The sequence below is a fragment of the Helianthus annuus genome, chromosome 13 (genome assembly GCF_002127325.2).
Source record: "Helianthus annuus cultivar XRQ/B chromosome 13, HanXRQr2.0-SUNRISE, whole genome shotgun sequence".
In the NCBI taxonomy this organism is placed as follows: Eukaryota; Viridiplantae; Streptophyta; class Magnoliopsida; order Asterales; family Asteraceae; genus Helianthus; species Helianthus annuus.
The window spans coordinates 93450284-93477813 of NC_035445.2; the positions used below are offsets into that span (position 1 = coordinate 93450284).

Genomic DNA, 27530 nt, shown 5'->3' on the forward strand with positions numbered 1-27530 from the left:
GGTACACATGAGACAATCACAAAACTTGGTTATAAAAATACCCCTATTTTGATCAACTAAATGTGGAATCTTGACAAATTTGTTGAGAAGTCAAAAGTCTATTGTTGTGTTAAAAATAAAACATTGTCAAATGGTTATTTTGGAATGCCCACTCGGTCAAATAGGTTAATTCATTGGTTTTTCCTTACAAAAACCTTCCAATAAATTTGGTGTATACTTTTTTTGTATATTAGAAGCAGTGAATTAAGATTCGTATTTTCCTTGATCAATAGGGGAATGGCTGTGGAAGATGAAAGTGCACCACATGGCATAAAACTAACAATTGAGGACTATCCGTTCGCCAACGATGGTCTACTTCTTTGGGATGCCATTACGCGATGGGCTACTACATACGTCAACCACTACTACCCACAACCAAACCTTGTAGAATCCGATACAGAACTTCAAGCATGGTGGACCGAAATCCGGACAGTTGGACATGGAGACAAAAAAGACGAACCATGGTGGCCACAACTCAAAACACGACAAGATCTTATCAAAGTCGTCACAACAATCATGTGGGTGTGTTCCGGCCACCATTCAGCCGTCAACTTTGGTCAATATGATTTCGCCGGTTATTTCCCCAACAGACCTACCATTGCAAGAACTAAAATGCCTAATGAAGATCCAACAGTTGAAGAATGGGAAGCTTTCATAAGCAAGCCTGAGGATGTGTTGTTGGATTCTTTCCCTACTCAAATTCAAGCTACTAGAGTAATGTCGATTTTAGCTGTTTTATCAACGCATTCACCGGATGAGGAGTACATTGGTACTAACATAGAGCCTGCATGGGCTGCTGAGCCGGTTATCAAGGCTGCATTCGAAGAGTTCAGTGGTGAGATGAAGGCGATTGAAACTATCATAGACTCAAGGAACCGTGATACTAACTTAAGGAACCGAAGAGGGGCAGGGTTGGTGCCATATGAACTTCTCAAACCGTTTTCTGAACCTGGGGTGACTGGAAAGGGTGTTCCATACAGCATATCTATCTAATTATCCTCAAGTTTCAAATAAACATGATAGTGGTTTGTTACTTCATACACATTTGTATACTAGTGATTTTAAAGTTTGACGCGTGCTAATAAGGTTAAAACTATGTAATAAGCGGTTATGTAACAATAAACAAAGTTTAATTCATTATTCTTGTTGATTTTCATTGGTAACCTTAATAGGATATCCATCTCTTATTTAAAGAGAAATAAAAGAAAATTTAGTCTTCTGGTTTCTAGCCTCGAATGCGCAAGAAATTGGTGAACCAAGTGGATGAAAACTTTGGATATCGTCTCAACTCGTTCCCATAATCTACAAAATGTAGCCCAAAGCGAACTGCATAGCCACGTTCCCATTGAAAGTTGTCCAATAACGACCATGCAAAGTATCCTTTCACATTCACCCCTGAACTACATTCATCCAACAACTTTGTGTCATTTTAGTTTTAAACAAATCTATTTCATGGTTCATTTTTGGTCAAAGTGGTTTACTTGATAGCTTGTAGAAGCTTTTGGAGATGTCCGACGTAGTATTGAACCCTGAAATCGTCTTGGAGAACCGTTCGAAGGGATAACGATGAATTGCTAGTCTCGTCAACTCCTTTAGGAGCATCAACATAATCACAAAAACTAAGCTTTAGGTTCACATAGTATGCACTTTTTAGAGTATAGTAATTACTAACTACATACCATTTTCTGTAATATAAATTGTGGGATTGTTGTAATTGTTCTTGATGTATACGAGAAGATCATGCAGCCCTTGTGGGTAAGATCGAAGACCCTCTGTCCCGCCCTGCATTCGAGTTAGGGTTTCCAACTCATTTTCATGTTGTTTTCCAAAAAAGAAATAAGTTTCAACAAAAAGAATACCTTGGCACCAATTGGAACTCCATTCCTTTCAACTGTTAATTAAACCAAAAAACAAACCACTAAATATAAGATGCATGATAAATATGTGTATAATTACATTGTATAGTCGTACGTACTTGATAAATGAGCTTGAACATCGGAAGATCGAGTCATGTTATCAGTTACAGCCTCAGAAACATGTTGAACATAATTTGCGGTGAAGTAGTTTAATCCAAGGAAATCTAGTGAGTTCCTCAACGTGTACGATTCTTCTGTTGTGAATCGCGGTAATCTATTCACGACGTTGATTCGCATAGACTCAGGGTATTCCCCAAACGTTAATGGATTCATAAACCTGTCAAGTTATCGTAACAACAAAATTCATCTATACACAATTTATCACTAAAACAAATGTTAGGTGATTTTTTATCGCTGAAAGTCAGTTTTCTAGTAACGGGTACCTACCAACCAAACTCAAAATCAATAGCGCGAAGTGCAGCGTCACGATGTAATTTCTCATCAGAGAATGGTACCATCCACCGTGTCACGAGTGAAATTCCAATCTTGCCCTTTTGAGGTCCCTAAGAATGTTTTTAGACATGTCACATAAAAGGTAATGACATCTTTTATGTCAGAAAGATTATAGAAAAACAAGAACCTTGTAAATGTCATGGTACAACTTAACGGCTGAAGCGTGGGAAAGAAGCAGATTATGAGCAACAATATACGGCTCGATTCCTGAATCACCAGCCGAACAGTTACCGGCGAAGTGCGAACACCGGCCAGGGGCATAGTAGCCTTTTTCATAACCTCCAACGCTATAGCTCCATGGCTCGTTTAGGGTGATCCAGTACTTGACCCGATCACCAAATCTTCGAAAACAAAGCTCAGCAAAATCACGAAAATCATTGCTGCATGCATGCATGATGCATGTAATTAGTTTTATATTTTCAAACTAGTTTACAAACTCATTTATTACACGGGTAATAAATAAAATATTAAATAGTTAGTATTAAAGATATATGGATGATAAAACTATTTTCTGAGATAAGATATGACTGAAATTACGTATAAACAAATATTAAATAGTTAGTAACGAAGATTTAGAAAATATTGTGTTTTATTACCGTTGTTTTTTTTAATTAACTTTTCTAAAATTAAGAAATAGACGAATTGGTGAAATAGAGAAGCTAAAAAAAATCTTGGGCTCACTAAATTATATATTGAGTTAATTACATAGTTAGTCCTTGTGGTTTGCATAAAATAACATACTTAGGTACTAATAGTTTAAAATCACCTTCTAGGGTATTAACTTTTCATTTTGTAACGTTTGGAGGTATTAACTTCTTGGGTATTAACATAGTTAGTCCTTGTGGTTTGCACAAAATAACATACTTAGGTACTATCAGAATGTGATTTTAAACCTACAAATAACGTTAATACCTCCAAACGTTACAAAATGAAAAGTTAATACCCTAGAATGTGATCTTAAACTATTAGTACCTAAGTATGTTACTTTATGCAAACCACAAGGACTAACTATGTAATTAACTCTTATATATTACATGTTCACTTGTTACTTACTTATTAAGTATCGATTCAAAAGCATGATTTTTTAAGGTTTTATTTTTTTCATGTCACAAATAATTTTTTTAAAGGTTAAATACTTACACAACACGGGAACTCAAGAAGCCACCGTATTCTTCTTCAAGAGCTTGAGGCAGATCCCAGTGAAATAGAGTAACAAAGGGTTCAATATCTATGTATCACGAAGAACACAATAATTAATTATATGGTTATGATATAAATAATTTAAATAATGTTTTTTAATAAAAAAGGATTGAAATTGTAACTATTTGAGCGTAATTCGTTTATGAGATTATTGTAGTATGAAATTCCATGCTCATTAACACCGCTGCTTATTTTCCCAACTGCAACATAACAGTAACATTACATTTTTAATACAAAAATATAGGGTAAGATTATTGGATAAATGGATCTTAATGTGTTAAACCTTAGAGGTGAAGGGAATTCTTTTTTTCCATCTAGTCAAACAGGTTTTTTAGTTCTAAAACTTGAAAAAATATATATATAATTACTATTTTATTTTTTTAACGCCGAATTTCTTTTAGTCTCTGTCCTTTGTGAGACTTAAATCCAAAATCTTCCCCTTACAAACGTAAGTATTTAAAGGTTTTGTCTTTGCCAATGTATCACCAACTCATTTGCCTTTTGCCGCGCTACCTCTCCACCTTGTCTTCGTACCGTTTCCGTAGTGTAAAAAAATATTCGGTTTTATAGAAAGGATATCCCTTATACCAAAAAAAAAAAATTGGATACCCCTGAATCTTTGGGCTAGATCCGTCACTCGAGTAAACTATATTTTATTTTTTTTCAACAATTAACATGATTGAATAGATGGAAAAAAAATTAACAAAATAAAATTATTATACTTCTCCCGTTTAGCACACTAAGATCCATTTGTCTACATACACTTCACTTAAAGTATATATTCAAGAAAATAATATTACAATAAGAAATATTAATTTTTTTTTTTTGAATGGCTAACGTTGCACACCATGGGGATTGAACCCCTGACCTCTCCTATCCTAAGCTCTATCTAAACTCACCAACACCACTGGGCTATTCCCAAGTGGATAAGAAATATTAAATAGAAATCATAATATCATTTGCTTACGTGGTATAACTCGAGACCATGAGATTGAGAAACTGTATGCATCCATGCTCATTTGCCTTAACATCTTCACATCCTCCTTTAAATTCAAATACAATATTACATTTTAAGAACAAAAAAAAAATCACATATAATACCGCATTTTAAGAAAAGAAAAAAAACGCAGCAAATTCCGTATATAAAATCCAGTGTTTCCAAAACCGGATAGGCTGCTTGGTGTGGAGTGGAGTGAGTAAACTAAAAACTGTCGGTGTCATGTGTATTTAAACCAACAGAATTTGTTTGAACTTTGAAACAAATAAAACCAGAGTAAAACCGGTTCAGTTTTCAAAACACTTAATAAATGCGTATAATTAACTCTATTTCAAAGACTTATAGGGGGAAAACCTTGTAACGATGATAACTATCGGTGGCCATAACCGCATTACTGTGATCAGCAATCCTGTCTAAAATTAAAATCGTTAAAACAAACACATAAGTTCGTCGTTAAATACATATATTTTGGCGCAGTACATATATATAAAACAAAAAATATGAATAACAAAAACCAGGATGTCTTCGAGCAAAAATATCCCATATACTTGGAGCTCTACCATCCTCATTTGCTCCACCCTCATTCTGTACATAAACATATATAAATAGTTATAACTCTATATAATTATCATTAATATTTCATAGATATAAAACTAATTAAATCACCTGAAATGAAGAAGAGGCAGAACCAAAAGTAAAATCATTAGGGAAACTAGACCGGTTGATAGTAGCTAAAGCCCAATTGGGTGGTAACCCAACACTAGAAATTGCTTCCAACCCTTTAATAATTGAAGACACATAATAAATAATTGTTGTTATGAACACAACACTGGCTTCCAAATGCATTTTTAATCACTGGTTTAATTTCCTTAATTAGAATATGTATCTATAGCCGACCAAATGCTTGGAGGTTATGTCATATTTATAGTGTTTTTTTCTATTAGACAACCAAGACGCATGACATTTTGATTAGCCCGTATTGAGTTTTTAACGAGTTATGGAGTCTGAGGATTGTCGATCGCTCACATATAGCAGGATGGAATTCTAGGCTCGTTTTTAGGTCAGTTGTGTAGTTTTAAAAAACAAGTCATTAACTTTAATCCGACTATTAACACACAACATTGAGTTGTAAACAATGAATCGAGTGATTCGATGAATATTCATATGGTATTTATTATTTGTAAGTATTAACTAGGGTTATATTATCCAACATGTATGCTAAAATATTACTATTGTTCATATTTTAATTACTAATACTAGTATTTTTCAAATTTAGCATGTATGGTAATAATATTTACTTATGCAAGTTCAAATTGTTTTTTTCTGGTAGTGGTTGTACATTGATTTAACTATAAATTTTAATTTTGGAAATAACAAATAACTCATTTAATTAAGTCAAAAGAGAAATACTAGTGCTAGTTTTGTTTTCCAAAATATAAGTAGTAATTATTGATATAGAAGCTCAGGAAACGTGGGATTTTTTTGTGATCAATGGAATGCATGTCCTATCTACCTTAGTTAAATGCATGCTCTACCTACTTTTTATCATTTGTGTATATGTGTGTAGAACCGCATATGTATATATTATGTATAATCGTATATACTATGTATGTGCATGTGTGTGTGCTTTATTTATGTGTATAAGTTATTTAAAAAAAATGTTCAGGATTTGAAAAGTAATCACTAGTGGCGGTAGTCTGTTTTAGGTTAACAGTTTCAGGTTGCATGTTTGAATTATTAATCACGACCACTACTTATATATTTATTCGTGTCAAAAGCAACGACCCTAACTCCAACGCACTTAAATTTAGTGTAACCTAAACACTATCCTTTTAATCCATTTATTTAGACGAGTGAAACCATTTTATATATGTAGATGAGTTACTCAAGATGTAAACGTGTTAAACGGGTCATTAATTGTTTGACATGTTATAAGATTAAACAAGCTATAAATGGGGTGGTCGGTTGACGTATTAAATTGTTAATCAAAAGGAATGACATTCTTAATAAAATGAGTTAAACATATCAACTCGATCATGACATGTTTTTTTTCTTAAACGAGTTAAATTTTATTAATGACATCATTTCAATAAATAGTTTAAAATATAATTTTTTTTTTTTGAAATTGCAATTGTACTTTTAAAACTAAATTTTGCATGTAAGAAAATTAAAATACAAGCCTTATGCAACCAACCCCATAATTGCTGAAGCCCACTAGTTTGAGCCTAAAGCCTCATGCAACTATGGAAGTACACAACCAACTCATTAAAACTTTATAATTTCTGTAACCACTTTACTCGACAAGGGCCACACGACTATTATGGGTTAGGCGACAAAAAGTACCTCAAGTTGGCCCACATCACTAACAGGGCCTCAGCCCACTAGTTTAGGCCATAGTTGAGTATGAAATCTCAACCACATCAACTAAGTGCCAATTGGCAACTACTAACTCACCTCTACACCTAAATTACAACCTTAATCACCAAACATATAACTTATCATACAACTCATGACTTTAGATATATATATTTTGACCAAACGTAAGGTTATAGAGTATCTTTGACGATCCGGTTTTGAGGGTTTTTCAAGCCCATGAGAAGGAGAAAGGGAAGAGATGCCGCTGATGTAGAGGAGAGGCATTCGTGAGGAAAACACCCTCAAATGGGTTCTATGAGAAAGGGGGGGAGGGGCGTCCAAGCACGTTTATTGAAGTGCAATCCAGTAGCTCTGATGTGGTGGCGTTTTTGAAGGTTGCGATTGGCAATGCTCTAAACAAGAAAGCAACTATATTATAAAAGGTGGGCCCATGTTATCGTGCCCATATTTCATATCCAACAAATTTGACTCGGACTAAGAACATGCATAATGTCACAAGATTTTTTAGAAGAAAAACCCGAAACAATAATGGGAGATTCTCATCCACCCGAAGAACATAGGAACCAACATATGTGGTACCAATACGATGCAAGAACCCGATTCTAGGCTTAAATATTTGGTCAAAAAACAACAAACATAACATTAACAAAACACGACAAAAACCGACACTAGGCCTCAAACATGGTGTGAATTTGTCATTCCTCCTCACTTGCATTCGACACCGGCTTCAGCGGCTCGATGAGGTTTGTTTTTCCTTCTACTCCCCGTGTGGCGAAAACCGTTAGACTGGGTTCCATTCGGGCTTTCGTCTTTTACCAATTTGCCCCTTTCCTTTCCCTCTTTGTTCCTTTTCCTCTTCCCATTCACATAAGAATTTGCACTTTCGTCATCATTATCGTCGTCATCTTCTTCTTCTTCTTCAATCTTTTCAACATCTTCTTCAACTTCATCCATTAGTGGCTTTTGAGGCCTCCCCCTTCGCTTCTGCGAAGGGATTTTTTCGTCTTCTCCGCTTGCGGTATCATCATTGCTGTTTGTTAAAGTAAACTTCTTCCCTTTTCCTCTACCCCTACCCATGCTTGAACCAATCAAGAAACTTATATAAACAGTCACAAATTCTGCAAGTTAATCAACAATAATAATAATAATAATAATAATAATAATTAAGTCCATATTTAAATGAAATACACACTACAAACAATTGCATTATCAAGACCCCTAAAGATTAAAACTTTTTTAATTTCCCAAATGGGTACATTGAATTATGTAACCTACCCTTAGTTTAAACAAACAGAATTATCAAGAACCCTAAAGATGAAAACTTTTTTGATTTCCCATATTGAATTATAAACCCTAGTTTTAGTTTAAACAAACTGAATTATCAAAAACCTTAAAGATGAAAACTTTTTTTAATTTCTCAAATGGGTACATTAGATCATATAACCTACTTTTAGTTTGAATAAATTAAATCATCAAGAACCCTAAAGATGAAAACTTTTTTGATTTCCCACATTTGTGGAGTTAAAATTTAGGACCCTGGATAGCATAAATCTAATAAAACACTAATAAATCACTAGATCCAAGAAACCAGAAGTTAAGAAAATAACTGAGTAATAAACAGATTTGATGCAAAACTCAATAAGTGACACATGTTTAAGCAGGAAAAAATAATCATAAAACACAATCAGATTAAGAAGAAACCAACTAACCATGTGAGGTATCAGAACTAGAAGTCTAGAAGAACTTTTGCAGTTAAAGCATATCTTGAAAATAAAAAAAAAAAATATCTTTTTTTTCACTATGCAAGAAACAGTAAACCCATATCAAGAAACTGAAGTGGGAGAGGAAGATATGATATGTGTTGTATGATTGGTTGCTGAAAGTGAAGTGGGTGTTTGTTGAGTGTGAGGAAATCCATATCCAAATCCAAAGACAAGGTCTAAGGGTAGATTTGGTAATTACCAACCGAAATAATAGTGATATTCAGTTAATATTTGATTGAAAAAAAAAATTTCTGTGTAAATTATAGATATAGACAGATGGTATGGATATATTCAGAATATTTTGAAGGAAAAATGACAAGTTTTGTCCTTTATCTTTATACCACTTTTCAGACGGTATCATTTTTAATAAAGTTGACAGAGACGGTGTCCTTTACTAGGTATTTTGTTGCAAGTTTAGTTCTTTACACCCAACCCAGTTAAAAAACCCTGTTAATTTTTGGCACGTGATAAGCACATGAGGGTAATTATGTCTTTTCCCCCATCCCTTTACACCAACCCCATTTAATAACCCCCAGAAACCCTTGCCATAACATCTTTCACCCCCAATCGTCCCTCAGGTTTCACTCTTAGGGTTTCTACCACACAAAAGTTCTGATCAAAGAAGACGATGTTGCAGGACGATGAAGGATGGTACATTCGAGACCATCTAGACAACGATCAGGTTGTTGGTCTGTATGGTGAGTGCTGCAACTTAAATTTGAAACCCTATTTTTATTTTTTGAGCTAAAAATTGTGCATTTTGCAATGTAGTAGTGTATTAGTTGATAAATGCTTTGAATGTTGATTATTTGCAGATGGTTTTCCCCATATCCTCAGTTTCTGGATTCATCATGGTGGTAGGCTGACAGTACCTCCAAGACGTGAGTATGTAGGAGGCAGGGTAGATTACATGGACTTGATCGACATAGATAAGTTTCCTGTGATTGAGCTTGATCTTATGTTGGACCTGTTAGGATATAACAGCATAATCCCATGTATTATATGTTTTTAAACCCTAAAAAGGACTTAGACAATGGTCTTGAACACCTAAGCAGTAATCAGGATTGTCTTAACTTGGCTAAATATGTGGGAGAACATAAGATCATCAATGTTTATATTACACTTGGATTAAAAAATATGAAAGAACTGTTTTCCTCACCAAGTAAAGCTAAAGCTACTATTGCTATTGAAGAAATAGATGAAGCTGGGCCATATGCTATTGTCCCTAGTAAACTGAATTTTGATGTTGGGCAGAACATAAGTATTCAAGTTAATTAGAATATAGATGTTGGGTCATCTAGTGGTGTTAGGTTATCTAGTGGTGTTGTAGAAAATGCAAAGTGGGTTGAAACACTAGTTGATGGTGGGACTGAGGGTGATGGTTTAGATGAATCTGAGGGGGGTGATGGTTTAGATGAAACAGAGGGTGATGTTTTACTTGAAACTGAGGGTGATGGTTTAGATGAAACTGAGGGTGAAAGAGAGGACATGGATGCAAATGATGATAGTGACAGTGATTATATTTTAGATGAGGAGAATACCATGTCTGATCATGAAGTAGACATGAGTGATTATAGGATGCATATTGACACTGAAGTAGAGGATGTCTTAGATGAGCCACACCAACCAACTGAAGATGGGGATGTGCTAGATAATGATAGGTTTGACAATGGGTCTGATTCTGATGGTGATAAGGCTGGCAAAAGGAAACACCTTTTGCACCAACTTAGGAGATCAAATGAAAACTTGGCAAACTTCTATATTGGACAAGTATTTGGAACCAAAGAAGAAGCAAAGAAACTGATAAAAAAACTTGTTGTAGAGACCAGAAGAGTAATTAGAATAACCAAGGATGATAAAAGGAGGGTAAGGGCTTATTGTCATGGTTCAAAGACAGATTTTGAGGTTGATGATAGTGGTGTGCATGTTTCCAGCCAAGCACAGACATCTACATGCAAAGATAAAGGAAAAGAGGCTGATTTAGGAATAAATAGAGAAACTAGGGCAAAATCAAAGGAAAAAAAGTTAAAGGGGTTGTTTTGGAAAAATCAAAAGAATCAGGGGCCCAAGAAAAAAGCAGTTCTGTAAATCTGGGTGGTAGAGGAAAAAAGACAAACCCACATCAATATCAATGCCCTTTTGTCCTGTTTATTTCAAAAAAAAAAAAAAAAAAAAAAAAAAAAAAAGAGAGAGAGAATCTAAGACTTGGTTGGTGAAACACTTAATACCAACCATACTTGTGTACCAACCAGAAAACATTATGCTTGTACCTCAAAGTTTCTATCACAAGAAATGGTAAATCAGCTTGAAGAAAACCCAGACATCCCTGTGAGGGCGGTTCAAGAACAGTTTCAAAGAAAATATTCTATGGGGATTTCTAGGATGAAAGCTTATAGAGCTAAGGTAATAGCCAAGAAAAATGTTGAAGGAGACCATGCAACTCAATATTCTTTACTGAGGGACTATGCCAATGATTAATTAATAAAAACCCAGGTGCCACTGTGAAGATAGAGCTTGAGTTGGGTAAAAATCCCAGGGACCAAGAAAGACAGTTTAGAAGAATCTATATATGTTTTGCAGCTTTAAAGGAGGGTTTTGAGGCACTTAGTAGGGATTTATTGGGACTGGATGGGGCTTTTATGGAAGGGCCATTCCCAGGCCAGATGCTAACTGCAGTCAGTGTGGACAGCAACAATGGAATATACCCAGTTGCTTATACAATAATCGGTGTGAATTTGGCTACAAGAACATGTAGTTGCAGGGGTTAGGAAATAACAAGTAAGAAACTGTTTGCTATAGTTTCATGGGTCAAACTATATGGTGTATGGTATAATTTATATGCCTTTTTCACAGGGTTGCCTTGTAGACATGCTGTCGCTGCACTTTGGTGTATGGCTGAAAACGGAGGAAGGGTTGGGGCAATAGAGAGTTGGGCTCATCCAGTGCACACAATGGAAAGATGGAGGCTGGTGTATTCTCACAAGATAAACCCATTGAATGGCAGGGCTTTGTGGACAAAAATTGAACTTCCAACAATTATCACACCACCAAAGCATCATAATCAATAATCAGGTGGGAAGACCAACGAAGTTAAGGAAGAGGTATGCGGCTGAAATTGAAGACATGACACAGTCCGGAAATTTGACAAAAAAAGCACACTTAAGGAGCATGTAGCAAGTGTAAGCAGACAGGCCACAACTCGAGGACCTGCAAGGGGAAAAGTACGACGGCTGGAACAAGTGTGAAGGCTAGAACTGGAAAAGGTTTGAAGGTTGCCAAGGATGTGAAGGCTGCAAAGGGTGGAAAGGCTTGATAGACTACGCTTTATTGTTTGCAGGGTTACACGTTTTGTGTGTTTTGAACATGTAAGCAGTTATGGTTATGTATTTTGAACATGTAATGGTATGGTTATGTATGCAAACTGATGCAGCATTATATTTAGGATTATAACTGTAATGGTAATGGTTTTTGATGTGGTTTATGGTATTTTCAAGTGGTCGTTATGTTTTGGTCATTGGTCGTTTAGTTTTGGTCATTGCTTATTAGGTAATGAAGTTGTCATTTTGTTTTGGTCCTCGTTATGTTTTGGTCATTGGTCGTTATGTTTTCGACATTGGTCGTAATGTTTTCGACATTCATCAAAAAAATGCATTAACGATCTACCACCATAAGATTTCAAAAGTACATAATACCTTTCTACTTCATTAACATAAAAAAAAACAACATACATTACATCATGTCCTTACATCAGTATTAAATACTACTGCACTTAAACAAACAACACATAGAGTATGAACAAGACCCAACTGAGAACCAAAAACTTCTTCAATTTGATAGCTTTTGCTTCACTTTCTTTATGTTTGCCTTCAACAACTATGTTGGCCTGATGAAGCAACCTGTTAGATTCTTCCAATGTGTTCTTCCTCCTTAGCAAACCAGGTATGATATCGATGCGTCTTTGACACCTTTCTTGATCGTACCAGCCAATAAATCGACAATTGATGCCCTATATTACACACCATAACATGTATAAATGATCTCCATCACAATGAGTTCAAATTCAGAGTACTTACGGGTTCAGGGCATGCATAAAATCGACGACCAGGGTTCTTGCTAGTCCATGATGTTACGATCACAGCCTCTTTCCCACATTGGCAGATCACTATGATTAATCGCCTAAATTCACATTGAGAAACCCTAAAATTTGAAGACTTTATGCTGTACATTGCAAAATTAGGGTTTCTGGGGGTTATAAAAGGGGGGAAATGAAGTGGTAGGGGGGAAAGACATAATTACCCTCATGCATGGTTGTAAAAGTCGCCAGGCGCTCACTAGTCGGTCAACCGGGGAGTTGAGAGTACTCGGCCTAGGCGAAGAGTACACGGGGAGTACTCGCAGATGCCAAATTATAAAGAAATTAGTTTTCGGAAATTAAATATATGTCAAATAACATAAATTTACTAATATTTATAACAAAATACATGAAATTGATATTCATTCTTTAATATGATAGGCACAGAAATTATATTTTATTTTATTTTAAGTAGAACTCGACCCGAGTTGACCAACTAGATCTGATTTTGTCCAATGTTGACCGCATTTGATCAATTCCGAGTAATTAGTCGGAGTTGCAGAAAGTCGCCTCGGCAGCATACCTTGTAGCGACTACTCGGGGAGTACTTGGCCTTGTAAACCTTGTTTTACAACCATGCCCTCATGTGCTTATCACGTGCCAAAAATTAACAGGGTTTTTTAACTGGGTTGGGTGTAAAGGACTAAACTTGCAACAAAATACCTAGTAAAGGACACCGCCTATCAACATTCGTTAAAAAGGACACCGCCTGAAAAGTGGTATAAAGATAAAGGATAAAACTTGTAATTTTTCCTATTTTGAATCACTAGTAGAAAATTAGTTTTTTTAGGCGTTTTGTGAATGTATTTTGGGTGGTTCATTTTATAAAACCGCCCAGAATCTTTATTATATATTTTTTTTACTATAAAACCGCCCAGATTATATGTAAAAGCGCCCAAAAAACCTTTTTTATTATTTTTGATTGTTTATTGAATCATTTTTGGGCGGTTAACACTACAAAACCGCCTAGAATATGTGTAAAATCGCCCAAAAAACGTTTTATCATTTTTTATTGTTTACTTTAGGCGAATTTACAACAAACTACCTACGAATCTTACTCTCCACCTCCCACTTTCAAACAAAATATCAAAATCAGGTGCCCTAATTTCTTCCTCTCATCATTTTCTTTTTCTCTGTTCAATCCTCCATCAATATCAAGGTATAGTTACATATATTTATTATTCATATCTATACATGTATATATATTGTTGATTTATAATATATTAATTGGTTATATTTTTGTTATTTGTAGATATAACTGAATTATTCTGACCTTTTTTGTTCATCATTCAAAGAAGTAAAGGTAAAAAAAAGTTATATTCATGTATTCTATTTTTATAAGATTATTTATATGCATGTATTACGGGTGTTCATGATTTGGTTTAAAACCGTGAAACCACCCAAACCGTAAGTAGCGGTCTGGTTTTAAATTTCAACAGTTTGGATTTTGATTTTCATAAACCGTTACTAACGGTTTCGCTCACGATTTGACCTAAAAACCGTCAAAACCGGACCGTGAAGACCCCTAGTATGTTGGATATTTTTGTGCGAGTGTGTGTGCATATATGAATACCTATGCATTTGAAGATAACCTTGTAGAGTATACCCGTCCAAAATTTATCTAATAGAGATAAATTTTGGATTGTCCCCGTTGGGACTGCTTTTTGAATATTCTATCTCATTAGGACATGTGTACATTTAACGTGTTGACTATTTAAGGAAAGAATCGACAGTTGTTTCCCCTACTCCTTCGGGTTTGCGGTTTAACTGCATACTTGGGGAGTTAAGGGGAAACGCTGCCGATTTTTTTCTTAAATAGTTAACTCGTTAAAATGTATACATATGAGATAGAATATTCAAAAAGTGGGTTAGGATCCACCGCCTTAGAGTACCTATTAACAACTTGTACATAAACTGGATATCACTTATTTGATTATTTTAATTTTCAGATGGAAGATAGAGAATATTGGATGTACAAAAGTGGGCGTCCTTCTGAAATATATACGCAAGGCGTTTTTACTTTTCTTAGGGTTGCTGAAGCTCATCGAAGAAATGTTGGCTCTAAATGGATTTGGTGTCCTTGTATGATTTGTAAAACCTTTCAAAAAACCGAAAATATTAGAGATATAGAATATCATTTGCTTGCAAATGGTTTTATGCCTAGTTACACTTGTTGGTCAAAGCATGGGGAATCACGGGTTGATGGTGCCACGACATCGGTTAATTTAGACAATGAGGAATATGAAAATTTCCAATACGAGGACAATTTAAATGATGACGATTTAAATGAGGACATTTCAAATGATAACAATTTAGATGACATGTTTAATGATTTAGAGAATGATATCGGCGATAAAGGAAAATTACAACAATTACTTGAAGATGCAGATAAACCATTATATAGCGATTCTAATATTTCAAAACTTGAAGCTGTGTTAAAGTTGTTTAACTTGAAGGCAAAAAATAGATGGAGTGATACAAGTTTCACAGATCTATTAGTTGTTTTGCAAGACATTCTTCCAAAAGATAATGAGTTACCAATTTCGTTTTACCAAGCAAAAAAAATGATGAATCCAATGGGATTGGAAGTTGAAAGAATACATGCATGTCCGAATGATTGCATCTTGTATAGAAATGAGTACAAGAACAGTCATAAATGTGTTATGTGTGGTGAATCTAGGTACAAGCGAAAAAGTAAAACTGGTGAATACGATAACGATGTGACAAAAAATGGACCACCAGCTAAATTAATATGGTATTTTCCAATTCTACCGAGACTAAAACGATTATTTTCAAACGAGAAAGAAGCAAAATTATTACGATGGCATTCAGACGAGCGTATAAATGATGGGAAATTAAGACATGTGGCAGATTCACTTCAATGGAAGAATTTTGATAGGAAATATCCAGAATTTAGTAATGAGGTTAGAAACATAAGGTTTGGGCTTAGTTCTGATGGAATCAATCCTTTCAGAAATGCTAGCAGTCGTCACAGTACGTGGCCGGTTCTTCTTTGCATTTATAATCTTCCACCATGGCTATGCATGAAACGAAAATACATAATGATGTCGTTGTTGATTCCGGGTCCGAAACAACCTGGTAATAAGATTGATGTTTATCTGTCCCCTTTGATCGATGATCTAAATCTTCTATGGAATACTGGTGAAAATGTGTATGATGCTTATAAGAAGGAATATTTTAGATTGAGTGCCATGATTTTTTGCACCATAAATGATTTCCCAGCGTATGGTAATTTGTCCGGATACACTACCAAAGGTAAAAAAGCTTGTCCAGTTTGTGAAGCCGATACAAGTTCGGTGTATTTAAACAACTGCAGAAAGATGGTATACATGGGACACCGAAGATTCCTTCCGCAGGGTCATAGTTATCGGAATAACATGACGAACTTTAATGGAAATACCGAGACTGGAAAAGCACCGAAGAGTTTTGATGCATTTTCACGAGTTAAAAATCTAGATACTGTTTTGGGAAAAAGAACTCGTGTTGATAAAGATGGCATTTGGAAAAAAAGGTCAATCTTTTGGGACTTACCATATTGGAGGCATTTACAAGTTAGACATTGTCTAGATGTTATGCATATTGAAAAGAATGTATGTGATAGCCTGATCGGCTTATTATTAGACATTCCTGGAAAAACTAAAGATGGTATCAATGCTCGTAAAGACATGGAAGAAATGGGTATACGTAAAGAGCTTGCCCCCCAAGAAAAAGGTAATCGTATTTATCTGCCACCTGCGTGTTATACAATGTCAAAGGCAGAGAAAACAAAGTTTTGTAATTGTTTACATGATATTAAAGTTCCATCTTGCTATTCTGCAAACATTAAAAGGTTGGTGTCGTTGAAAGACCGTAAACTAATTGGTATGAAGTCTCATGATTGTCATGTTTTGATGACACATATGATTCCTATTGCTATCCGTGGATTGTTACCAGAGAGCACACGACACACAATCACAAAACTTTGTTTGTTTTTTAACATGATTCACTCAAAAGTTATTGATCCCGAGGAACTAGATGTATGGCAAAAAGAAATTACCATCACACTATGTGAGCTAGAGATGTACTTCCCGCCGTCCTTTTTTGATGTTATGGTTCACCTGGTGATTCACATCGTTGGAGAAATCAAGGCTTGTGGTCCTGTATTTTTGCGTTATATGTACCCTTTTGAAAGATATATGGGTGTCTTAAAATCTTTTGTAAGAAATTATAATCGGCCTGATGGAAGTATTGTTACAGGATATGCTTACGAGGAGGTGATTGAATTTTGTACAAGTTATTTGGAAGGTGTCAAAAGTATTGGTCACCCACAATCTCGTCACTCCGGTAAACTACAAGGGGTAGGAGGCGTGGGTATGAAAATATTGAACCCAAGTAAGGAAGATTTAGAACTTGCACATTTTTCTGTCTTAAATCATATGACTTGTCTTGCTCCGTATGTTAATGAACACTTGAAGTTAATACAATCAACCTACCCACACAAGAGCAAAATGTGGCATGAAATTAAGCATAACAAAGAGTTTTCTTCATGGATGAAAAAAAAGGTAACTGATGGTCAATCAATTGTTGAAACACTTGTGGAACAATTGGGGCAAGGTCCGGACTATAGAGTAAAATCTTACCAAGGGTATGACATCAATGGGTATACGTTTTACACAAAAGATCAAGACGGGAAAAGTACAATGCAGAACAGCGGGGTTACAGTAATAGCATCAACCAGTAGATACGATAGGACGAATCCTAATGTAAGGTTAGAAATCGCCAAAGAGTCTTATTACGGTGTCATCCAAGAAATTTGGGAGCTAAAATACAGCATTTACACTATTCCTGTGTTCAAATGCAAGTGGGTGAACAACAGTACAGGTGTTCAAGTTGACAAATATGGCTTTACACTTGTTGACCTTGCAACAAATGGCTATCCATCTGAACCATTTATTCTCGCTTCACATTGCACACAAGTGTTCTATGTAAATGACCCGAGTAAACGAAGATACCACATCGTATTACAAGGCAAACGACGTATCCTTGGTGTTGATAATGTCGTCGACGAGGAAGAATACGACCATTTTGACGACCTACCGCCATTTTCTGTTGGTATTCAACCGTTAGTTGAGCCAATTAGGGGCGCCACCTACTCACGATCCGACCACACCGATGGGATGTATGTTGACCCACCAAGTTAAACTCAATGATTAAGGTTTGATATGTATATATTATTTCTATGATAACTTTAATTTGTAGTCGTTAACTCTATTTTTTAAATAATTGTAGGATTTTGAATCAAGACGTGGAAGTGGACGTGGCTCGAGTATACGGGATAGAATAGTCAATTTTTCTAGGAATTTTTCGTTTAGTGACATTTCTTTGATCAATATTTTTATTTTTGTTGTTTGACGATCCCGTTGTAAAGCACGAGTCCTAAATCGACTTAGTTGTTTTTTTTCTTTATTTTAAGTTTTAGTCTAATTTTTGCGATTTAACAAGCCGCAATGCGCATGCCTGGTTCAACGTTGTTATGTCTACTTTTTATTCGGTTGAACAGTGTCGCTGCAAAGATCGTTACTTTTATAACTATGTTTTAACTATCTTGCCATACATATGAACTCGACCATAACCCGAATATTAGCGGGTTGACCCGAACCGGACCCGTTCAACCCGAATTTTGAATTTTAAACTTTCTTTTCGCAAATTAATATGTTAAAATTAAAATTTTACTTTAAAAAACACAAATATATACATATAAAATTGCATTTAATTATAAAACATTATGTCAATCTCTATTTTTAAGTTATAATTATGCATAAAATACACACCCAAATTGATTTATAACATAAAAATACTATAAACAATAAAATATAATATAAATGGGTTAAACGGGTCAACCCGTTAACTCGGCCGGGTTGACTCGAACCTGACCCGTTTAGCTAAACAGATTCGCGGGTTCAACCTGAAACTGACCCGAACCCGTTTAGACTAAACCTAAATCCACGAATTTCGTGTTAGGTTCGTGTCTTGTTTTCAGGCCGTATCAAAAGTTCACACCCCTATCCACACATGTGTCTTTAAATTAAAACCTCACAATAAAATTTTACTTAATTTTTTTATACTTTCCCAATAGTTCATTCATCCGACATTAAATTTTTTTTTTGAAATTACACTTTTAAAATTTTACTTTTACTATAATTCTCATATAAAATTATTGTATTCTCATAATATATTTCATGAAAATACCAAGTTATTTTCAAGCTATCCTTTGTTTTTTTTTTTTTTTTTTGAACGGCATAATAACTTTTGTTGTGTCTATGTATTATCCAACTAAATAGACTAATTCATTTTTTTTTTCAAGCCATCCTACAGAGCTTTGGGAACATGAAGCCACCCTACACATAGCTTTGGGAATATGGAAAACCACCCCAACTATAACCTCTTTTCTAATTTCCTTCACTTAATATTTACTCTTCTTCTTCTTCAAAGAAGTTCCAGACAAATCTAAGGGAGCTTTTAAATGTTGTTGTTTATCTTTGTATTCTCTTCTTAAAATCGAAATTTTAGTAAAATTAGTGCCCGCCAAAATCGAAATTTTAGCAAAACCCAGCCCGCCTAATCATAAAATCCAGCCCGCCCCACCCCTTGGAAACCTCCATCAAACCCATGAAATAAACCTCCATCGACAAAACCTCCATCATCTTTCTGGTCATTCATCTCCATCGCGCAGTTTCTACAGATTACGTCTTCCCCTTTTTTCAGTAAGAACCCTTGTTTTTTTTTTTTTGCTTAAATCTTCAATTTTTTTTGCAAGCTTTTAGTTAAAATTCACTATTTTTGAATATACATGTTTATGTTCATATTCTTTGAGAAGTAGTTAAAGTTGAATATATGTTAGATTTTGTTGAATGTGATTCCACGTGTGGTGTCTTTATGTTGGATTTTGTGGGGTTTAAGAGTATCTTGTGGTCCCTTGATTCCATGTATGTTAATGTGAATTTGTCGATTGTGTATTTGGGTTCTCCTTGTCCACTGTGATTAATAATATATTTTGTTGGACTTTAACTCTCCAGATAGATAGATGAGGTGTTAAATATGACATATTATAATAAATTCACATTTGACCAACTGAACCCTTCTGTAAGTTGCATATTTGATAGGTTATATATTTTTTTGGGCATTTAAGGTAGGCTGCCATCTTTGATATATGATGAGTTTGTATCTGCCCTTTTCTAGATATGTTTGATACATCTCCCTTTGAACTTGAACACTTCATTCTTGCGGCCTTGTACGTTCTATGATACAGCTGTTTATAGATTACTATTTGTGTACTGTTTTGTAAGTCTATTTGTCAAAAAAGTATGAGACCGATGCCTTTAGGTTCTAAAGGCAAAGGCACGAGGCGCTAATATCGCGTACACCTGGCATTGCTATATGTACAACAAAACAAGTTCTATTTACAAGTAGATTCGTCTCACTCATTTGTTTTACATATTAACCTTTTCATTAACAAAACAATTTATAATTTCTTTATCCCTTAGGTTGTTAAAATACTAATGAGTTTGTTAATTTCTTTTTTGTTGTATAATTTATCAAAGATGTCAAATCGTGGGAAGGGTGGGAAACGTGGGGCAGCCACATTTTCCAAGAAGGATTGTGAGTTCACAATTGAACTCAATCAGCTAATGCAACCAATTGGCAGAAATGCCAATGACTTCACTTCATGGTTAGGAGTGAAATTGAAAGCTGAATTTTCTTATCACATCCCGTCTGGTAAATTTGGAAAGGAAAAATGGGAAGAACTTTGGCTAGATATCAAGGTATATAAATTTATATTTTGTTAGATATATGAATTATAATTGTTAATCTTTTGTTTTATAAATATGCAGAGACAATGGCATATTGGTAGCGAAGCTCCTAAAAAATTCATACTAAAAAATGCTAAAAAACGTCATACAAATTGGCGGAGTTACCTTACAACAGAATTCGTAAGGAAAGGCTTAACTCCTTTTGAGACGTATAAGAATCTCGATTCAGAGCATTGGAAGGAATTCGTCACCCAAAGGAGTGGGAAGGAATTTGAGGTATATGTGAGTTACATATAATATTATGATTTATAACTAGTGTTATATATATGTAACTATAACATAATAACAATTTGTTTATTAATGTGAAGAAAAAAAGTCGAAAAGCAAGAGCAAGTGCGAAGGCAAACAAAAACCCAACTCGCTTAGGACGCACCGGGTTTGCGGCTTTGAGTCCTCGCCTTGAGAAAATATGGTCGCAACTTGTACCTGTGTATTCTTTCCTTAAAAATGTTCAAGACTATCGCTCCAAAAGGTATATTGTTAGTAGAGCAAAACGAAATCGGAAAACTAAGTTGTATTCACTATGTGCAAGCACGCGAGCAGAGTCAATTAAACTAGTAAGTAATGTTTATTTGTTTAATAATATATATTAATGTCAAATGTTCTAATAATTGTATATATGTTTTGTAGGCTGTTTTCGAAAGAAAAATGATTGATGATGGTAGTTATTTTTCTAACAAGGAGGATCCACTAACCAGGTTACTAGGACCTGAGCACGGAGGCCGGTCGCGTACGATTTCTAATATTATAGGTAATTTTATTTGTGATATAATGATTGTATTATATAATAGCTAAATGTTCATATTTGACTTTATAATCTGGCTGATTGGACGTCATATACATTTAGATATTATTTTTAACATTATATTATGGTTAATAGCATCTGAACTTATGTCTATAGCAGTAAATATAAAAACACAACTTGTTTTTTATGTCTATAATTTGTTCTCAACATGTTTGAATATATGTTTTAGTCACTTGATTGGAATATTATTCCCATTTCATACTTAGGTGTTTATATCGATTACAGGACGTACACAGGTTCGGGAAGGCTTGTTTCAAGGCGGTAGACAACAACATCAAGATAACATGCCTTCCAATCAAACAAGAAGCTACAGTGGGTTGGACTCTAGCCCTAATAGTTGTGGCGAGAATGATACATCTGGTGGATGTCATATTCAATATCCATTAATTGAGGTGATTATATTTGTATGATGTTTAGTATACAAAATGGTTTATATATAATATTTCTTTTAAAAATGTAATGTCGTTTTGCAGGAGCCAACATTATGTGAATTGTTACACCCATCCCCTTCTAAAAGAGAACAAATAGTCGGGACGGCGTATCTTCATCCTAGTCCAAGTAGGACTATACATACGGGACCTATGGCCGAGGGCTACGTGAAAATACAAGTAGTTGAAATCTATCAGTTGTACAAGAAAACGTCTCTTCCTGAACTTTCACGCTATGATGCACTTAAATATATAGGTGATGCTATTGGTTGGTTTATTCAGTGGCCACTTTCTTTGGTAAAGGTATTGTTGTATACAAATTATATAATAGTTTGTTTCTATTCTTAGTAAGACTTTTCTAATATGTTTGTTAAATTGTAGCTTTCAAGCACTGAAGCAACTTCTCAGAATCCAGCATTGAAGCAACCAGCTCAGGACAACACATGTTATCGGCCTGAGGTTAGGATCCTTGTTTGGTGTTGGGTTGGGTTTCTCGGGTCCGGGTAGTAGATAATTTCTAATAATTTTGGTTTATAATATAACAATTTTAATGGCTCTTATAGTTGGAGGTTCCCATTGAACAAGACGAAAGTCATGAATGTTATCAAATTGATGCGACTATGATTGAAAGTTTTGGTGATGAGGTAATCATGTACTAATAATCTGTTTCATAACTCTCTCTCTTTCTCTCAATATGTATCTATGTGTGTGTATATATATAAAAGAATCAATGTAGTAATAATTTATTTTTTTTAACTAATGTAGTTTCTATTTGGCGCACATGATGTTTCCACTCAACATGATGTTGACGGATCAGAAGAGGAACTGGATGAGATGGTATTCAAAAACTGATATATCATACGTATATATGTATTGTTTTTTTTTTCTGAAAATTTGTTTTTCAAATAATGTAGTTTTCCCAGCATGAGGTTCTTGTTGAACAACCTCAAGCTCCTACATTGTCAAAGCTTGAACAAGACATAAAAACCGCCTTGTGGAATATCGAGAATTTGCGCCCTCAAAGTATGATTTCATTGGCTACCCGATTAACAAAACACTATGACGGCGATATGAGCATTGAGATTAATTGGCCTCATGGGATGTACCCAGAAACCGAGTTCAGTCCTCGAGTTGAGAACGTTGAATATGAGGGTATGTTGCAATTTCTAGCGAACGGGTTGCTTGATGCCAGCTTTATACATTGGTGTCAAATGTAAGTTACTATTATTATTATTATTATTATTATTATTATTATTATTATTATTATTATTATTATTATTATTATTATTATTATTATTATTATTATTATTATTATTATTATTATTTTTATCTTGCAACTTAATAATATTTTTATCTCACAACTTAATAATATTTACTTTATTGATATTAGGTTTTTGTTCGGCCATCGTCTAAAAAATGCTACTCAAGTCGCCTACTTCAATACTCAACGAATTACCGGGAAAGAGTGTGAGGAAAATTTGCCTAGTGTTAAAGAACACTTGGTCGAGGTTTACAAACTTCATGAGGGAAAGAAATATTTTCTTGCTCCATTCTTATATAGGTAATATATAATTTTATTTTAATGTATAATAATTAATTTTCCTATTTTATTACTGATTTTTTTGCAATGACCGTATCTTTCTTCTTTGAAGTCGTCATTGGGTGTTGTTTATCGTCTCCCCTTCGGAACGTAAAGGTTGGATTTTGGATTCAACTTATTTGAGGGGCAAGAAGAATAAAAGTCATTATTCTCTAACAAATGCAATAGAAACTTCATTTGGAGGCCGTTTTACTTGGAAGATGGTTAAAGTATGTTATTCATAATTCATTTTATAAAATTAAGTGTTATTTTATTAATTGATTTTTCTTTTAATTTAATGTAGTGTAAGCAGCAAGAAGGATCATGGGAGTGTGGATTCTTAGTAGTTAGAAACATGTTCGAGTTTGTTATTTCAAGGCAGTTCGGTTTTCCAAACAATGTAAGTTTTCTATTTTTTTTACGTTCTTTGACTTAGGCGTGTTGTTCGTGTTAATTAGGTTTACAATTGTATTATTTGACTTAGAGAAGAAACAACATCATCAGATTTCCATTGTGCTTAACTGGTTATGGTATAGTTGTTTGGCTGTTCTTATGTATGAGCACTTTTTAAATGGAAAATATTTTTATGGCATTCTAATTCAGACGCGAAAGCCCGATAAAGGAAAAGAAATGGTATTTAAAGGGGGATTCTTTGTATGTGCTATTTTGTTTTTGTTATGCAAAATAGACCTGTCCTTGTGATTCAAAACCGTGATCTTCCAGTCACTAAATGACAGAATTTAAATTACACGTTTAATAGATTTATGTTAAGCTTAAAGGAGAAATAATAGTGTGAGATTTGGGTTTACAATGTGAATCGATATTGCAATGTGAATTTAAATCCTTTTATATTCTTCCGGTTACGCGGGTTTGGATGTTAGCAGATTTAGGTTTAATATATATCGACTTTGTTACTCTCTCTCTCTCTCTAAATATATATATATATTTGTATGTATCTCACTTATTTTTTATTTGTCTTTTTAGATGTGGAACGACACAACAGAGATAACTGGAGTGGAAATCGACAAGCTGGTTGAAAACATCATGTGTCGGTTTTTTGCAGCTGTGTTTAATGATAAAAGCAAGAATTAGAGACTACCTTAGTATTGTAGTTTGAACAATTTTTGTAAACTAAGTATGAGACTCATGTTGGTGTTTGGCTGCATTTTCTGTAAACTGAGTATGAGACTCATGTTGGTGTTTGGCTGCATTTATATATTTTAAGTTATATTTGGGATTCTTCATTTTTTATTTATTTTTTTCAGATTAATTATTTTGAATTGTGCTTGAGGTAATGCTGGATTATTAATATTATTTAGCTGCATAATAAAATTATTTTGGTCAGTCAATTATTTTGGTCAGTCTAGGCGGTTTTGGCTTCGTTTGGGCGATACTTATTTTGAGCGGTTTAAATTGATTTTGGGCGGTTTCAGGGAGCGCCCAGAATACATTATATTGACTTTAGGCGGTTTTAGGGAGAGCCCAAAATACATTTTACCTTTTTCCAGCGATACCTTTCTGGGCGTTTCTAAAACCCCCTAAAATGTTGTTTACACCGCCCAAAATCAATTGATTTTGTACTAGTGAATTAAAATGGTTAACAAATAATAGCTTAAGTTGAAAATAACAAACCAACATCATAATTTGTGTAAACAAAAACAAACTATCATGTTTTGGAATTCCGCATATGAATTTAAAAATACTAAACACCATCTTTAATAAAGCAAAGCGTTATACTGCGGGAGCCGGGAGGGGACCTGACTGCGCGTTACATAAGGAATACTGTGCCACTCTCTCTCAGCCAGCAAGTTTGTGGTTTAGAAATGACCATCACCCTGCTCTTCACGCGTTGAAAATTCGAACGTTGGGGTAAGGAGGCCAAAAGTTTTTTTTTTTACTTAAATACCATATATCCATCTTCAGTTTACACGACTTTAACAAAGAAGTTGCAAGTGTTAGACCATGATCATGTTGTGCTTTGATAATCTTCTATCTTCTATATATTATAAATAAAAATGTTACGAGACAAGTGCCAATCAATGAGAGCACCAAGTCCATTTTTGTTTGTTTGATGCATTTATATTTTATTACTTGTATAAATATGAGTTTCTAACATAATTTATAAACGTGTGGGAGTTGGCTATAGAGTCTATTTTTCCTACAAAATGTAAAAAGTCATAAAACACCATAATTTAACTATAAAACACACTCAAAACCCACAAATAACAAAGCTAAAATTACTAAAATGACATATTGTGGGTTTTGTGTTGTATTTTGGATGATAAGGCTTTGATTATCGAATGACTAACATTAGTGTGTTTTCTGTTGATTATCATGTTGTGTTTTATATTCATAGCTCTGCGACGGTGTGTTTGAATTTTTTATGGACTGTTAGGGTTTGGATATTGTGTTTTAGTGATCTTCACTCTGTTAGTTGTGGGTTTTGAGTGTGTCTTATGGCTGAAATTGTGGTGTTCTATAACTTTGTACACTTTGTAGGAAAAATAGACTTTGTAGCGGAACCCGACCCTTTATAAACATAGTATGACACAATAGTTGATTCATTGGGTCTCGAATATCAAACATAAGTTAAATATAATAAAATTCTACTAAATTCCAGAGCTACATTACAGGTTTCATCCACGAGACATACTATCGTGTTGACATTTTATGATACACAACACGAATCATTGGGTAAGGAAGGCCTATGATTATAAATTTAGTTGCATTCAGGATTGAGGACGGAAAATAGACAAGTCAACATAGTTGAAAAGTTACATTAAACCGTAACAAAAAAAGGGAAGAACAAATAACTACTCTACATCAAGTTTTAGTTTTAGCCAACCCAGATTTGTTAGTTATCACTTATTGTTCAAGTTTTGATTAGGATTAGACAAACAATTAGGAGTGAGCTCGTAGTGTCGTATTCCGCCTATATATGCATTTGATGTTCGATATTTTTGCTTGGCACATAAAAATCTAAACATGGAAGCTCGTAAAAAGAAAGTGATACATGGTATGATTCTTATGGCTATATGGTACATATGGAAGGTGAGAAATGAAGTGATTTTCGCGGGTAAGAAGGCAAGTGTAGCAAAAGTTTTGGAGGATATAAAGTCTTTAGTTTACCTTTGGATTAAAAACAGGTCTCCGTTTAAGAATCTTTCATGGAAAGACTGGTGTGTCCTTAACATGTAATCTTGGTTGTTGATTTTTCTAGTTTCTTGCTAGTTTTCTTAATGAAATTCACAGTTAAAAAAATTAGGACTCTTATCTTAGAAATATAATTTACCATGATTGAAGATGGAAGTTTTAAGCAATTCAAGATATTTAGGAGTAGCTGCTAAAATCAAAGGGGTAATATATATTTACTAAATAAAATAAAGAGTTAAATGTCATTTTAGTCCCTGTGGTTTGCGTCATTTTGCCAGTTTAGTTCAAAAGTTTCATTTTTCGCATGTGGGTCCAAAAAGGTTTCACCATTGCCATTTTAGTCCACTAGGTTAACTTCATCCATTTTTTCCGTTAACGAGAAGAGCAATTCGGTCATTTTATATGTAATTCTGTTAACTAGAAGGGCAATTCGGCCATATAAAATGATCAAAATGCCCTTCTCGTTAATAGAAATAATGGATAACGTTAACCCAGTGGAAAAATGGCAACGGTGAAACCTTTTTGGACCCACATACGAAAAATAAAACCTTTGAACTAAACTAGCAAAATGGTCCAAATCACAAAGACTAAAATGGCATTTAACTCTAAAATAAAATTAAGGATATCCACAAAACCTGAAACTCCATACAACCATAAATAAATTTTTTATACATGGATAAACATCTTGAAAAGAAAATGAAACCCTAGCACAGGTAATTTACAAATCACAAACAACGTTACAGATGATTATACTTTACAGCCTTTGATAAAAACATAAACGACATTTGATTGATTACACAACAATCTTAAGTTCTTTA

General features: G+C 34.4%; 5 protein-coding genes and 1 long non-coding RNA gene across 10 annotated transcripts in view; 4 read left to right on the forward strand and 2 right to left on the reverse strand.

Annotated features, from left to right (window-relative positions):
- LOC110898667 (lipoxygenase 2, chloroplastic) overlaps nt 1–1238 on the forward strand; it is a 29943-nt gene extending 28705 nt beyond the window's left edge. The window contains exon 9 of the mRNA XM_022145480.2: nt 273–1238. Coding sequence (XP_022001172.1) covers nt 273–1032 — 760 coding nt within the window. The 3' untranslated portion in view covers nt 1033–1238. The remainder of the gene's footprint in view (nt 1–272) is intronic.
- Nucleotides 1122–5567, reverse strand: LOC110898668 (beta-glucosidase 24). 3 transcript variants are annotated; one of them, XM_022145481.2, is made up of 13 exons: nt 5272–5562; nt 5121–5190; nt 4960–5018; nt 4576–4651; nt 3731–3808; nt 3549–3636; nt 2536–2788; nt 2343–2458; nt 2015–2232; nt 1899–1930; nt 1719–1821; nt 1521–1629; nt 1122–1434 (listed from the first exon to the last, which is right to left on the reverse strand). In XM_022145481.2, the coding sequence occupies exons 1-13, from the start codon at nt 5449–5451 to the stop codon at nt 1224–1226; spliced, it is 1593 nt and encodes a 530-aa protein (XP_022001173.1). In that variant the 5' UTR covers nt 5452–5562; the 3' UTR covers nt 1122–1223. The 3 variants fall into 3 exon arrangements, with proteins under 3 accessions (XP_022001173.1, XP_022001175.1, XP_022001174.1); XM_022145482.2 differs by having other exon boundaries at nt 1153–1439; nt 5272–5549; XM_022145483.2 differs by lacking the exon at nt 3731–3808 and having other exon boundaries at nt 5272–5567.
- Nucleotides 5568–7464: 1897 nt separating this feature from the next.
- LOC110898669 (nucleolar protein 12) lies at nt 7465–8885 on the reverse strand. Of its 3 annotated transcripts, none has more exons than XM_035982089.1 (2): nt 8691–8885; nt 7465–8077 (listed from the first exon to the last, which is right to left on the reverse strand). In XM_035982089.1, the coding sequence occupies exon 2, from the start codon at nt 8056–8058 to the stop codon at nt 7687–7689; it is 372 nt and encodes a 123-aa protein (XP_035837982.1). In that variant the 5' UTR covers nt 8059–8077; nt 8691–8885; the 3' UTR covers nt 7465–7686. The 3 variants fall into 3 exon arrangements, with proteins under 3 accessions (XP_035837982.1, XP_022001177.1, XP_022001176.1); XM_022145485.2 differs by having other exon boundaries at nt 7465–8059; nt 8691–8884; XM_022145484.2 differs by having other exon boundaries at nt 7465–8099; nt 8691–8884.
- A 4761-nt stretch (nt 8886–13646) lies between these two features.
- Nucleotides 13647–14917, forward strand: LOC110902981. The gene is made up of 3 exons (XR_002571570.2): nt 13647–14035; nt 14129–14179; nt 14826–14917. It is a non-coding gene; the product is annotated as an uncharacterized LOC110902981 (long non-coding RNA).
- A 43-nt stretch (nt 14918–14960) lies between these two features.
- LOC110901302 lies at nt 14961–18220 on the forward strand. The gene is made up of 2 exons (XM_022148138.2): nt 14961–18055; nt 18166–18220. The coding sequence occupies exons 1-2, from the start codon at nt 14961–14963 to the stop codon at nt 18218–18220; spliced, it is 3150 nt and encodes a 1049-aa protein (XP_022003830.2).
- A 3909-nt stretch (nt 18221–22129) lies between these two features.
- On the forward strand, nt 22130–24784 carry LOC118485696. Its single transcript, XM_035982090.1, has 9 exons — nt 22130–22283; nt 22362–22439; nt 22544–22624; nt 22746–22817; nt 22895–23193; nt 23371–23541; nt 23633–23789; nt 23864–23959; nt 24544–24784. Exons 1-9 carry the CDS (start codon nt 22134–22136, stop codon nt 24649–24651), a joined length of 1212 nt encoding a protein of 403 aa, XP_035837983.1. The 5' UTR covers nt 22130–22133; the 3' UTR covers nt 24652–24784.
- Nucleotides 24785–27530: the final 2746 nt, after the last annotated feature.